Source organism: Barbatula barbatula (assembly GCF_947034865.1).
Source record: "Barbatula barbatula genome assembly, chromosome: 3".
NCBI lineage: Eukaryota > Metazoa > Chordata > Actinopteri > Cypriniformes > Nemacheilidae > Barbatula > Barbatula barbatula.
This window is the reverse complement of record NC_136764.1, coordinates 11,521,308-11,535,093: the sequence shown is the minus strand read 5'-3', so window position 1 is coordinate 11,535,093 and position 13,786 is coordinate 11,521,308. Positions and strand designations below refer to the sequence as shown.

The 13,786-nt window shown below is 42.0% G+C and overlaps 1 protein-coding gene across 3 annotated transcripts in view; it reads right to left on the bottom strand.

Annotated features, from left to right (window-relative positions):
- Positions 1-13,786, bottom strand: part of epha4a (eph receptor A4a) — a gene marked incomplete at its 3' end in the record, with an annotated part of 35,026 nt that overhangs the window by 5,189 nt on the left and 16,051 nt on the right. For all 3 annotated transcript variants that reach the window (XM_079453773.1, XM_079453774.1, XM_079453775.1), the window contains exons 4-11: positions 12,136-12,291; positions 8,930-9,265; positions 7,155-7,279; positions 6,027-6,186; positions 5,290-5,401; positions 2,585-2,643; positions 2,240-2,353; positions 1,754-1,939 (exon numbers count right to left, since the gene is read on the bottom strand). In XM_079453773.1, coding sequence (XP_079309899.1) covers positions 1,754-1,939; positions 2,240-2,353; positions 2,585-2,643; positions 5,290-5,401; positions 6,027-6,186; positions 7,155-7,279; positions 8,930-9,265; positions 12,136-12,291 — 1,248 coding nt within the window. The remainder of the gene's footprint in view (positions 1-1,753; positions 1,940-2,239; positions 2,354-2,584; positions 2,644-5,289; positions 5,402-6,026; positions 6,187-7,154; positions 7,280-8,929; positions 9,266-12,135; positions 12,292-13,786) is intronic.

Genomic DNA, 13,786 nt, shown 5'->3' with positions numbered 1-13,786 from the left:
TAAAAGCTTGTTTAGAAAACATGGCTGTTTGGCAAATATGGATCACAGAATATTCAACATTCATTGGACTGACATTCTTAGTCATCATTCACTTTCATTGTATAATTACATTGAATTAAATGGTGACTGCGATTCAGTCTTTAGTATCTCATTTGGTATCCAATTAAAAACAATGATAAAATTAATATATTTGCGGGTAAGACAAAAAATGGATAGTTGACATAAATAATTGCAAAATTTTGAAAACAAGCTACTAATTGTTAAAACATGTAACACATTGTTTTATATTATTCATATTTATCATATAAAACAGCATGTGAGATTTATCTTCATTGTTAGTCTTTTTCAAAAAATTTGGCGTCACACCTTAGGACAAATTTGCATATTAGTCTGTCAACTATACCCAAATATATACAGGCAATTGCTGTAAACCATAAAAACACACTCAAGACCTGCAGAGGATTGTGTCTTATTTTACACTTTTTTTACTTTTTACACTCTCTCCATCTCTCTTTTCCCTCGTAACCCATCCGTTGGCATTGTCTTCACTAATACATCAGAGAGCGGACGGGGATTTGCCAGGGCTGTCTGGAGGAAAGATGTGACTCAGTGGGATTGTTACATGTCTGCAGAAACCCCTTCATATGAATGCAACCCTCACCCATCACAGTCCACTGAAAGAACCTTAAAAAACATCATCTTTGTGCTTTTCCCAGGCTGCCGAGTAGTCATCATAAAGCCATCACTGTGAGAAGACACTAAGGGTGTTCTTCAGTGCTGCTGTCAAATCCAAACCCATCTAATGTAAATCACGCCTCACCAACACACACACATACCAACTTCTCTGCATATTATAAATAAGTTGCTCTGCCGGGTGAAGGCTGGCCACAACTGCACCCTGGAGGTTTGTTGCATACATATAAAAGAGAGTCAACTTTCAATCAATACAGGGATATTAAAAGGTTTGATGTCAGCTCTGCCTGCTAGCCAAGACTCCGGTCTCGTGAAGGAAAGAGTGCATTACAGAAGACAGGTTTGATTTTCATCAAAAAGGAATAATGGCCAGTGCGTCATGCCTTTAGCATGGTTCCAGAAAGCATTTAAAATGCAGACAGAAGGAAGGAATCAGTAAAAGATTTAAGAGCAAAGTGGCCCAATTCTCTAGCAAGAGCTTTTGATGCCGAAAACTCAAAGCACAATTGAAAACGTCACAAACTATCAGCTCAGCGGCGGAGCTTTTACAGGTGTGACATCCTTCAAATACGGAAGTATTAGTCATAAGGTTTTTTTTAATACATTTTTTTAATAAAATGTCACTTACAAAATTAGTGAGATTTATGATATTTAAAATCTAAGCATAAACATTTTTATTTTACATTTTAAATTAGCAAAAAAATGCTAAAGATAAACCCAGTTTTTTCTGTACAAATAAATGCAAGAAAATAGAATATTTTTAAATTCGTTTTTTATATTATAATTGTTTTTATTAACTATAATTTTTTATATATTTTTACACTTTTTATTTATCCATTTTCGAGCTTTTACCTTATCCAGAACAAAATGAGCTGCACCATGTTTTGTGAAAGACTGAGATGATAGTAGATGGTGAAGCACAACTTCTTGAATTGTAAAATCAACAAAGCCATGAAATACAAAAGATATGCAAAACATAACCAAAGATCTAGGTAAAAAGCTATGGCCATAATACACGTGCTTTGCTGACAACTACACTCTTATAAGGGAAAAGACTCACATTTAGTGACGACTCCCTCCAGTCTGATAATGTTGGGGTGGTCGAACTGACCCATGATGCTGGCCTCGCTCAGAAAGTCCCGCCTCTGTTTGTCAGTGTATCCCGCCTTGAGAGTTTTTATGGCCACACAGATCTCTCGCTTTCCAGGCATCTTTAGACGTCCGCTGCACACCTCCCCGAATTCTCCTTTAGATGGAAAAATCAAGTTTAAATAAAATGTGGTACTGACTCATGAAGTACCTCGAGTTTACATTTCGCTGTAAATGTAGCTTCACACAAACGCTAACGTTTCAAACATTGTGAGGTCTAATGGATTCAGAATGATTCAGAATCATTACAGTGTCTCAATAAACATTAACACACCGATTCGACAAAAACGTTGGAATTCGGTGGTTTGTTAGGACAGTGTGAATCAGCCTGAACAGTTACGGTCGAGCTACATTCAGACAAAACCGTGGAAAAGAAAACAGCAGGCAGTTTGCTCACCGATGCCGATGACCTTTTCGATCTTGATGCAGGAGGCGTCGATTTCTTTAGCGAATTCACGGACGGCTTGGTTGGGGTCCTCGTAGGTGAAGGGGTCCACATAGATCCGGACACCTGTGGAGAGACAGAGGGGGGAGAGGTGACTACACGTTAGAAGCTGAAAGAAGAAAATGTGATATACAACATTGTGTACAACATCTGTTTTCCATTCCTCCCTCTGCTTGGCTTCTGTATGCCCTCCGCCACGCTGAGAGCATACCAAATCCTCGTCTCTTATACACACTCATTCTTCTGTCGAAATGATATATACAACTTTCAAAACATGTTTGTGTGTTACTGCATTACCTGGATGTAAATGTCTCTCCTCATCAGAATCTTGTTTGGCTTTGCTGTATTTGCTTCTCCTGTTAACACAGAGATGAGACACATTTAACTCGCAGGAAAGAAGAAAAATCACAAGTTAGATCCAATCTGATCTCTTTAATACCCTTGATTCTTTTTTTACCAGCAATGAGACTGAATGGAGAGATTTTTTAGGACACTAATAATTTCACTTGTCTCCTCTAGAGCTTCCGATGGGATCGCAACTGTGATCAAACCTACAGTTTTTAATACTTCTTATAAAACTTTCTATTGATATTCTAGACGAAATGATCAGAGCTAATAGCTCTATACTTTCTCTGTATATCAACAATTGTCCAATATGATTCTACGTTATTTCTGAGCACTCCATGGTTTTCTGAGCCATAAAACAGCAACAACACACAAAATGACATAATTCTCTTGAGAAATACAGCCAAAACATTTCTATAAAACACACAGGCAGATGAACCGGCACATCTGTGAGACACAGGAACACACTGTTATACATCATTGTAACAGGTCCAACATCTGAATGACCTTTCTAGGGGCCATAAAATCGGTCAGCTAATAAAGCAGAATAGACCATCAAAGCAAAGAGAAGGTTTGTTCATGAGGTCTTTCATGTAAAAAGAAGTGTGTAGCAATCAAACCGGCAATACAAGGATGTAGCCAAATGTCCGGGATTGAAGAGAACATATGGACAAATTGAAAGGGATACTACGCCAAAAATTTTGATTATGTCATTATGTATTCACCATCATGTTGTTTCAAACAAATTACTATTAATTTTGTGGAACACAAGAGAGGAAATGTTGAGAAATGGTTTTGTGTCTATACAATGGAAGTCAAAGGATGCCAATGTTTTTCGGGGCCTAACATCCTTCAAAATACATTCTTTCTGTATTCGGCAGAAATTTTTATTTCTGGGCTAACTATTCCTTCAAGAATAAAAAAATTAAAAATACATTATTATAGATTGAGCGCTTAACTGAATGTTACTGAGATCATTTGAAAGTTTACAGAGAACAGAAAGTAAATAACATGAGAACATATACAAACTCATTAGGTGCCCAAACACCAACACAATCCCATTTGAAACCACCAAACCACAACACCCCCCCCCAAAGAAAAAACATCACTCTCCACCTGTCCACAAATGAGTTATTCTCCCCATCTTCAAAGTTGCCATTTCCCCCGATCACCTCTTGACCCCCTTCGGGCCAAACTGCTTACCCCTCCCATGGGCACAGAGGGCAAAACAGAATCAGAGGAACACACAACAACTCTACCCGGGACGTCCAGGACTCCCTGCTGGGTGGGGGGGGGGTCACCTGCTGCATATAGAGCAGGGGGATGGGTTCACACACACACACAAAACTTCCAGGAATGCGCAACTGCTGTTATTGTTTTTCTTCTGTGTTCTGGCTCTGACAAAGGCCTCCAAGGTTTGGGGCTAGTGAAGTACGAAAGGAGAAAAGGAGGGAGGGAGAAGGGCATATCCACAGGTAGAACAGGAGGAGAAGAGCAGATTTAAACGCCTCAGTGCACAGTTGAATCTGGAAATAGTACTGCCTGCAGGGGAGCATGCCTTCCTGGGAGGAGACCCTGCCATCAGCCTGAGCGGCTGGTACAAGTTATTTTAGGAACAAGGAGATTATCAGGTGTGCTATCCAAGAACTGAACCCGCGGCTTGTGTGAGGCTGAACCCCCCCACCTCTTTCTCACTCTGAATGGGTTGGTGTCCCCTGAAGGTAGAGAGGAGCGGGCCAAAGGTGAGAGTTAGCGAGGAGGTGCGTCTTGTCTCCCTCTGAAGGGCTCTAGTGAGGAAGTGCTTAATGGTTGCTTGGCCAAAACAAAAGGCCCATTCATTAGCTTTGATTGTTATTTTCACTGTGAATGAAGCCAATGCAACTCTTCAGAGACTTTGAGAATGCGAAGATGATTATCACAGCAGATAATGATACAATGTCAACCCCGGCAAGAATAAAAGCTCTCACATACGCCTGGGAAAACGGCGATGAGTCTAAAAGGATCTTATACAGAAAAAAGCTTTCCTTGCTGAAAAGACTCGTTTGCTTGGTTAGGGGTTTGGTGAATGTTAATCTTAAAGAAGCTGATGGACAAACCAACATCCAAAACACAACATATAATTGCCAGCATAAGCCAATAATAACCACGGTGAAGTGTTGCCGCCCAAGAATGCCAACAGAAAAAGTTGTCTGATTACGGCAAAGCAACCGTGACATTTCGCCTGTGGGAGTATGACAGCTGCTCTGATTGAGAGCGGTACATGCGCACGTGCATGCAACCTCCACTTTCCCGTGCGTCCCTGACTCCCACGGGAGGGAAAGAAAAGGACATGTTCCCTATGGATTCCGACACACACGGCACAGCAGACACTAATCAGGCGGAGCTGTCACAATACCACCAGCGACACCATAGGGAAAAAGAGGAAAAGCGAAAGAGGAAGAGCCGTGAGGACCGTCAGGGAACAGATTGATGGACGGGTAGAGAGAGTGAAAGACAGCAGGGGCATGACAGATAGAGAGAGAGATAGAGAGACACTGATACGGACTGACAGACGAGGTGAGGGAGAGGTGACGGAGATGCCCGCGGGGATGCAGGATTGGTTTCTGTTTTGTGGTGTCTGGGAGACGATTGACATGCGGTTGATATTGGTGGCTTACCTGCGACTGATGATGAAGACTCCGATGAAGATGAGTAACAGAATCACGCTGCCGATAACAGACACCAGGAGGACGGTGGAGTTGGCGCCGTCGCCGATAATGGGAGAGGGAACTGTGAGCGAAAAATATCAAATTAAAATTTGTGCTATCCACATGTTGTTCTAAACAAATAATAATGAATAACTACATTTAAACCCATGTACAGTTTCTTTGGTTTGTGGATTCATGAGGAAAGAATTTAAGATTTTTCTATAAAAATTCCCCCACAATTTACACGAATGAAACGAATTGGTTAAACTGTTTTAAATTTTGGGTAAACTATTACTTTTGGTTTAAAACCGCCAGCCTTTCATTGTTATATATTGAAAAATACTGAATTTTTTAAGCCTTTGAAGAATGTTGTTTATTTCCTCAAACGTTTTACTAAAGTAAAAGATTCATCAATAAAGAGCAAACCTCTTTCAAGTTACTGTTTTGAAACACTTGAGTATCAAATCGCCCAAACATTCCATCGCTTTAAAGTGCTTTTAAAACTACCAGCGACTTTGTTCTGTGCAAACATAGAAACTATCATAAAAAACAAAAACGCACAGGAAGGCTATAATTATGCAACTTTAAAGAAATAGTTTCCCAATGAGTGACTAAACCACCCTAAAACTCTTGAGTCTCTTATTGTGGGAACGATCACTTGCCATTGTCAATGTTCATAACAGTACCGAACACGCACGTGAACTTACCTGAGTTGGTCATGAACTCAAAGGGGGCGCTGAAGTCTCCGTAGCCGGCGGCGGTTCGAGCTCGCACATGAAACATGTAGGAAGTGAGTGGGCTCAGTCCTTTGATCTCGGCACTGCGGGACGAGGTCTTCATTATGCGATAGCTCCTCTCGTTTTGATCCTGATTGGAGGAAAGAAACAGGAACCTTTCAGGGATTGGTCATCGCGTTTGTTTCATTTGACTTGATAAAGTAAAAAAAAAGTGATTTGTTTAAGGTCTGACACAGCCAGGCTTTTGTAGGAAAAAACGCAGCTTCATTGTTAAAAAACGAGGTTGCAATCTTTGTTTTCTCGCTCTCTCTTGGGTGTAACCTGAATTTGCTTGTTCAAATTCCCAGTTTCATCGCTACATCCAAACCACTTAAATGACACCGAAACTGAACCAAAACAAGCAAAGGAACAACGTTTGATTATTTTCTTTTTGTGTGTCCCTCCTAATGTTTGTCTTCTAATTGTTGGATCACACAACAAGAACTTTTGTGATCTGGTTTTGTGTACGAGAAGGCATGCAAGTGCGTGTGTGCAAAGGAAAACCTCAGAGAATGAGGGAAAGTAATCTGACCACGAGTGTTATCTGTAATCAGTCAGTCAGAGGAAGACACAGCGGGAGAAGAGAAAGAAGAAGGCGGTTATCCTCTCTAGACCTGCACGCTCCACCCTGACCTTGTCCATCCACCTCCTGCTGTTCTGACCTACTGGTTCACCTGGACTCCTGTGCGAGTGAGGGGATCTGCTCTGACCATGAACTGAAATGTAGCTTTATCTTTCTGTGGCTACACCTGAGATCATACTGCTCGTGTTAATACTATTGGACCGACTGTTACATCTTATAATCTTTTCATCCCCGACACCGGTCCTGATGCTATTGCGTGACGTCACCTACCTAAGTGCATCCCGACCATTTATCAAACCAATTTTGTACCTGACCCCATCGTGCCTGTTTAAAAATCCTGCTGAAAATACAATGAAAGCGACCAGGCACCCATGTGTTCATGTGTCCACCTGTTATTTGTTTTCTAGGTAAATCTGCTTTCAATAAGATGCTGTGTCAGGTACAAAATGATTAAAAATTATCATAAATCATCTCACCTTCTCGTAGTACTTGACCTCGTACTCGAGGATGACTCCGTTAGGTCTCTCTGGCTGCTGCCATGCCAAAGACACAGCGTGTCTGGTGATGTCCTTGGCCTGGATGGTGGTAACCGGAGATGGAGCTGGCGAAAAACAGCGTAGAGAACAACAGAAAGAGTTTAGTGTTCCTATGAGCACCCCGACTGGCCGACACAGCTGTTTCTTGGAAACATAAACAAGTTAGCGCCGTAAAGCAATAAGGAGATATCAGACTGGAGATATTTGCAGTGTCACGCTGAGAAAACAAGGATAACAAGTACAATTTAGTAGCTATGCAGGTTAGTGTAGCAAAGTTCGTAGAAGGGAAGGAAGGAGGCGGGAACCGGCGAACATTCAAATACTAAAACTTTAATTAAATAAACAATAAACAATGAACAAACCGGCAGCCACCTCACGGTAGACTGCCGGCCATAAAACATACACAAACTAAACACAGTTTCGGGCCCGGTCCTCTCTCGTCAACAGTCCTGCCGAACATCCTTTTAAGCTCCCAATCTCCTCCGTGATAAGATGCGGGACCGGTGCGCGCACAGCTGCTTCCACTTATCACTCACGCCACCGGCCCCGCGTCACGGCTCTCGTCCCGCCTTCCTCACCACAGTTAGTATCTAAAAAATGTGGTAATTGCAGAAACCGCTGCTGCCCCCCTCTCAGAAAAATATGAAATACTGTGTCCATTTTATCACTATTCTGGATTGAGTGAATCATCCCAGTGCTTCTGATTCTTTATGTCCTCCCTTAAAAACACTGTGTTAATACAGAAGGTCCAGTGATGTCGGACGTGCTTATCTGTAATCTTAAAAAATGTATCAATAGCACTCTGCTCCTGCCAAGGGGAATTTAAGCCAGGCCTCGAGATGCTTCTGGCTCGATTCCTCAGCGCTGAGAAAAATTATGATTGGAACCAGATCCGTGTTTAATACAGTCTCATATTATCTCCATTGTTACAAGAAGCTTTCAACTACTCTTCAGTTCAATTTAGTGGGTGTTGTGGGCTTTGCTATGTGGTTGGTTGCTAGGGTGCTTACTGACCCAAGTAAAAAGAGCCCACCCAAAGTCTCCATCTATTCCTGGTCCCAAGATACAATATGTCTTGGGTCTAAAGAAGTTTCATCATCTACCAGGCAAGAGTCTGATCAGTGCTGTAGGGCAATGTCTGCTCATATATATATAGGGTCATAAAGACTGAGAACAGACAGTCAGAGAGTAAATGTCTGTTTGAAGTTTGCACAGACAGGTGTGACGGCTGTAACATTCAAAGTTCGACAAGACAATGATGTTGAGAGCTGTATTTGAAGGGCCAGTGAGATTGTTTCTTTGGGTCTTGCACACGCAGACCCCAAAGCCAGACCAAGTCACTTCCTGTCTCACACTCTCTCAATCTTCTAAAATTAAACACCTTGTAAAAGTCAACGGTCCACCCTGCACTAACAAATGGGCATATGGACAGTTTCACCCAACTCCTGTTTTAATGTTTGATGTCATAAAATGAAATTCCAAATGGACAACTGATAATTAGAAATATTTTTGGGGTGATGTAACATGGAGAGGAAGTTGAGTTGAAGGCTAAGTTCAGTATCAGAGTGTGGTGACGAGTGACGCATCAGCTTTTTCAGATTACATCAGGTTGACATCATCACAGCATTAAATATGTTTCAGTGGCTCAGGTGATGGAGCTTAACGCCAGTAACAAAGTCACAGGGTTCGAGTCGCAAAATGTGAAAAATGCTCACCTGCTTGGTTTGTGGTTACAGTCACCGAGACCGCCTGTTCCGGTCCAGGACTCTGCTTGGAGACCCCATTGACAGCCCAGATTTCAAAGGTGTAGTTGGTATGAGCCTGAAGGTCATTTATGGACACGCGGGTGGCGCGTAGGCCAAGCTGCTGCGGGGAGAAATGGATGCCGTTGCCGCAGGGCTGACAGCGCTGACCATCCGAGTTGCAGCGCTTGCATATGACGTTGTAAGCCAGGTCCTGTCTGCCACCGCTGGACGCCGGAGTGGTCCACTCCAGATTCACCGAAGTCTCGTTCACATTGGAGATCAAGTGTTGAGGAGCAGAAGGAGGTTCTGAAAAGAAAGATAATTTTGTAAGATTTAAAACGAAAAAATTACATCTTAGAGATATTATGACAAATTATGTGCGTGATTTATGCTTCATTTTTGCAACATTGAAGTTTGGAACAAACAAAACTGCATTATGAGTGCAGCAGAGATTGCGTTCCAAATACACCGCTGGCAAAGAAAACTTCAATGACGCTGAGACGACAAACAAACACACACCCGTACACACCCTTTTATTGCAACTGCAGGCAGATGATGTTACGGGCCGTGACGTACCCGTGTCTGTTTGTATGCTTGTGTGTATTTGTGTTCTTCTCTGAAGTGTTTTTGTAAACCAGGCGCTGCTGAATTTAAAGATAATTACATTTACAGCCATCCAGCACCACAGGCGACGCACTGCTCTTGCTGTGCAAAAAGGAAATACACGAAACCCATGAGAGCGAGAGAGAAACGTACAGCGAGAGAGAGGCAGGCCAATGATTACATCTCCATAATTGAGCAACTTGCTGATAGGGATCTCATAAATGCAAATTTGGTTGCCCTCGTTGCCACTTTTGGTACTGCAAAGCAGTGATGTTTTCATCATAAATATGTTTTTTTCTGAATCAGCGATCCCAAACCTGCCAGAGAAAACTTTTCATGCTTAGGGAATTTTTTTATGCACTCACTTGTGTTAAGAACCGACTTTGTCTGAGAACTCAAAATAGAAACAAATCAGACAATTGCTGACATGCAGAGAGTGCAGAGCAAGGTTATTTTAGTTTACTCAAATTAAACCTTTGAAAACATTCCTGTTCATTAAAATCAAATCAAATATTGAGCTAAAAATGACTGGAAAAACATATAAAATCATAAAATTACAAAAGCATTCACTAAATTGCAAAAACTTTAACTAAAATTAACACAAAACAACAAGTCCCCAAATAAAAGCTAATTAAAAATAATAATAATAAAACGAAATAAAACTGGTGCAGAGAGCAATGAATTATTTAAAAAGAATGTTTGTTTTTTAGCTCAAATTGAAATATATGATTTATTTCTGCAAAGCTCACGGGACCCCAGGGAATAAGGGAAAGGAGCTCGAGCAAGTCTCCATTTGGTCTCCTTTTAAGCTAACTGCTGTCTGTAGAAAAAAATCTAATAAACAATTGAGATCAATGAAACCTCATTTATAATTTTTCTTTCCCATCAAATAACTTTCCAGTGCTCCAAACACAAACACAGTCGAACAGGATGCGTCACATTATCCACACTTGAGGTCTCCCCATACGGCCAAAGCCATTTTCAAACATCTCCATATCCTCCGAATCATTTCAACACATGAAACACATATTTGACCCGGGTCTGGATTACGCTGAATTCCTCTTGGCTGAGCTTTAAGTGTAAATGGTCTTTAAACTCTGTTTAACCTGTATTAAGTATGTGACTGCCGTACCCACTGGCAGACGGGGGGGTGAACCGAGCGTGCTCCCATGGTGGCTCTGTGCCACGCGTTGTGATTGACAAGAGCTGATTAAGTCGCCTGGCTTCACTGCATTTTAATACGATAAGGTGAGAGAGAGGTTCAGCCTGGCAAGCGTAATGGGGTCGATTCTCTCTTGCCTCTCCACTGTCTCTCTCACCGTTTCTCTTATTTTTCTCCTTTGCTTCTTTGTGCCTTATCTCGTTTTTAAGCGTATTGAGTGTTGAGAGTGTATTGAGGTGTTTCTGGGTTAACGCAGAGCGGAAATATGAGCAGTAAAGACAGTTTCAATGAAAAAGGAAGATGACAAGAAAGAGTAGAAGTTGGAAAACAGACAGATGGTGGAGTGAGAAAGATGACCTGATACATACAATGGAAGAAACCCAGGCTTGCTAACTCACACCCGGCGTTCCCAGGGCGTCATGGCCCGATGTCTGTGAGCCCCTTCCCCCCACCTGCAGATGTGTAAAGCCCATCAAATCCGACAGCATGAACACATCTGGCCAAGGCTTTCTGAAGAAAACTTAATACATTCATCACATAAAGCTTTTTATATCAATCGCTCGTACAAACGTGCGATCTGACAAACTGTGACTGATTTGTACAAGCCTCGGTGTGTAAAATCGAGCGTGATTTGATGCGTGTGTTCTGTTTTATGATTAACCCTGTCGTCTCGGCTCAGAGCCGTGGCGCGTCGACTGCCGGTGTTCTGCTGCAAGTCTCTATTTAACAAGCTGAAGACTGTTATCAAGTCCATGAGTCACCTCAGGCTGTGACACACGTCTGTCTTTCCTCATCGTGAAAGGACTCCTCCCAACTCACGGCACGCAAACACGCCTGACAGTGATTGTCAAAATGCTACAACACAAAAACTGTCAAAATCTGATTGGGAAAGAAAAAAGCTCAGTGATAAAAGAATAAGCATAATGCTCGCACGGAAAAAGTGCGCTGCTGAAGAGGTGCGGTTGGGCTTCAATAATTTGTCACTGTCGAGTGTGCTTTTGTTCTTAACTGTGATCCTGGCTTTCAGGGTAAGAGCTCCACACTAGTGTGTGAAATGAACAGATGTAGCGTGATACAAGTCCTGGCAGTACCGCTTCTCCTAAGTGATATGTGTTTTATATACGCCCTGACCTGGTCTAATGATTACTCATGTCCAGGGCGGACTGTTTTGTCTAGGTTTTTTAAGCTAAAATTTCACACAGCCAAACTTTTGATTATTACGTGGGTGTGTGTTCGTACTTTTAATCATTGTGCGCAAATACATTATTTGTGTTCGGCAGAAGAAAGAAAGTCATACAGGTTTGAGATGACAAGAGTGTGAGTAAATGACAGAAGATTCAGTTTAGGTGAATGTCGCTTCAAGTAGACCAGTACCCACATAGAGCTAAGGTATAGAGTCAAATACACTTACGTGTGCAAGGCATCGATGCCGGATCCGTCTCAGCCCGGAAGAATCCTTTGTCACAGGCACAGGAAGTGGATCCTTCCCTCACGGAATAACTGTGCAGCGGACATTTGGAGCAGCTGTCGTCCGTAGCTAACGCTCTGTAATAACCAATCTTACAAGCTGCAAGAGAATAAAGAAAAGGGAATTGAGATGTTAATGATCATGAACTATTCAACATTTCCCGGTACACTAATCTCATAATTCGCATGTGACAAAAATGGTAGGCTTGTTTAAGGGCTTTGTTTCGATTAAGCTCCAGCTCCATAAATGCACTGTGTGTGTAAACTGGTGTGTGCGGTTGGCAGGCCTGTGTATGGGACACTGTATGAGAGTGGTGTGGAATGTCTGAATGAGAGACGGGATCGTACGGCTTTATGACAGTCTAATGAAGAGAGGAAGTGATACCGGAGGAATGCACTGTCATTAATCCAAACACACAAGCCGCGCCCCCTCTCTGTTTCTCTCTCTCTCTCTCTCTCTCTCTCTCCACAGAACGCATTTGCCCAGCTCTACTTTTCCTTTCAATCTCTCTTTTCAAGTTAGTCAGCTTTCTTTTATATCTCGACCATTTTAGTCCTGTCTCCACCTTCTTCATTCTTTTCTTCCTTTGTTTGTCTGTCTGTCAACTTCCTTCTTGTTCTGTTGCTCCCTCTCAAATGCCACACACACACAGCATATTTTCCTAAGTATGGTGACAGAGACAAAAGCGTGCTTTGAGGTCTTTTATTGACATTCTTCCCCTACAAGGCCATCAATATCCGTATAAATACAGATTTGAACAACAGTGATGTGATGCTACTTAGGACATTTATCTAAGACTTTATCGATTTGTAGATAGTTTACAGATGTGTTTCCCTAAAAGGCCCCATCAATATAAATGCACGTTAAGGAGTCGCAAATCATAATAATGCTCTTAGCGGTAATCGTACATGCTGTTAGCAAAGCATTATGGGAAAGGAACAAAAGGCAAGTAAGATAAATACGCTATACTGTATAGAGAGAATATAAATTCCCTCATTCCACAGAAGACGATGGCAAGCCTTCAATGTCGGTCACACTTAACTTGTTCCATTCACTTTCATTCATATGTATATGATATGCAGGCATGCGGTTATGCAAACATATGCGGGTGCAGGAAGCTCTGGAACGTGACATCATATTGAGCAGCCTATATGTGCTGCAGGGCGTGAAATAATTTTGCATACTCAAAATCACAACACTTGTGACAACAGCAGTAAATCTGTCCAGTAGCTCCGCCCACACTGAAATCTCATAGATCCATAAAATAGATATTCAAAGTCAAATATGTTTTCATTGGATGTGATTTTGTAACCTTATACTTTGCTTCTTAAAACATATGAAAGACGGACTAAGGGCAGGAGGGTCAAGAGATACTTTTTAAACCCACAATACTTCAAACAAGTGTCTCCTGATCAGCCTCTCCCCATTTTCTCTGTTCTTCACTCTTTTTCTTTGTTTCCGGGCCAATTCTTTAATCTCAACTAAGTGACAGGAACCCTGAGGCTGCATTAGTGCTCGCCCTGGGGACTCGCAACCTTCCGCTCTCCTCCATTTCTCAGTTTCATTTACCTCTTTCTCTCAGGGTCCCTCTCTC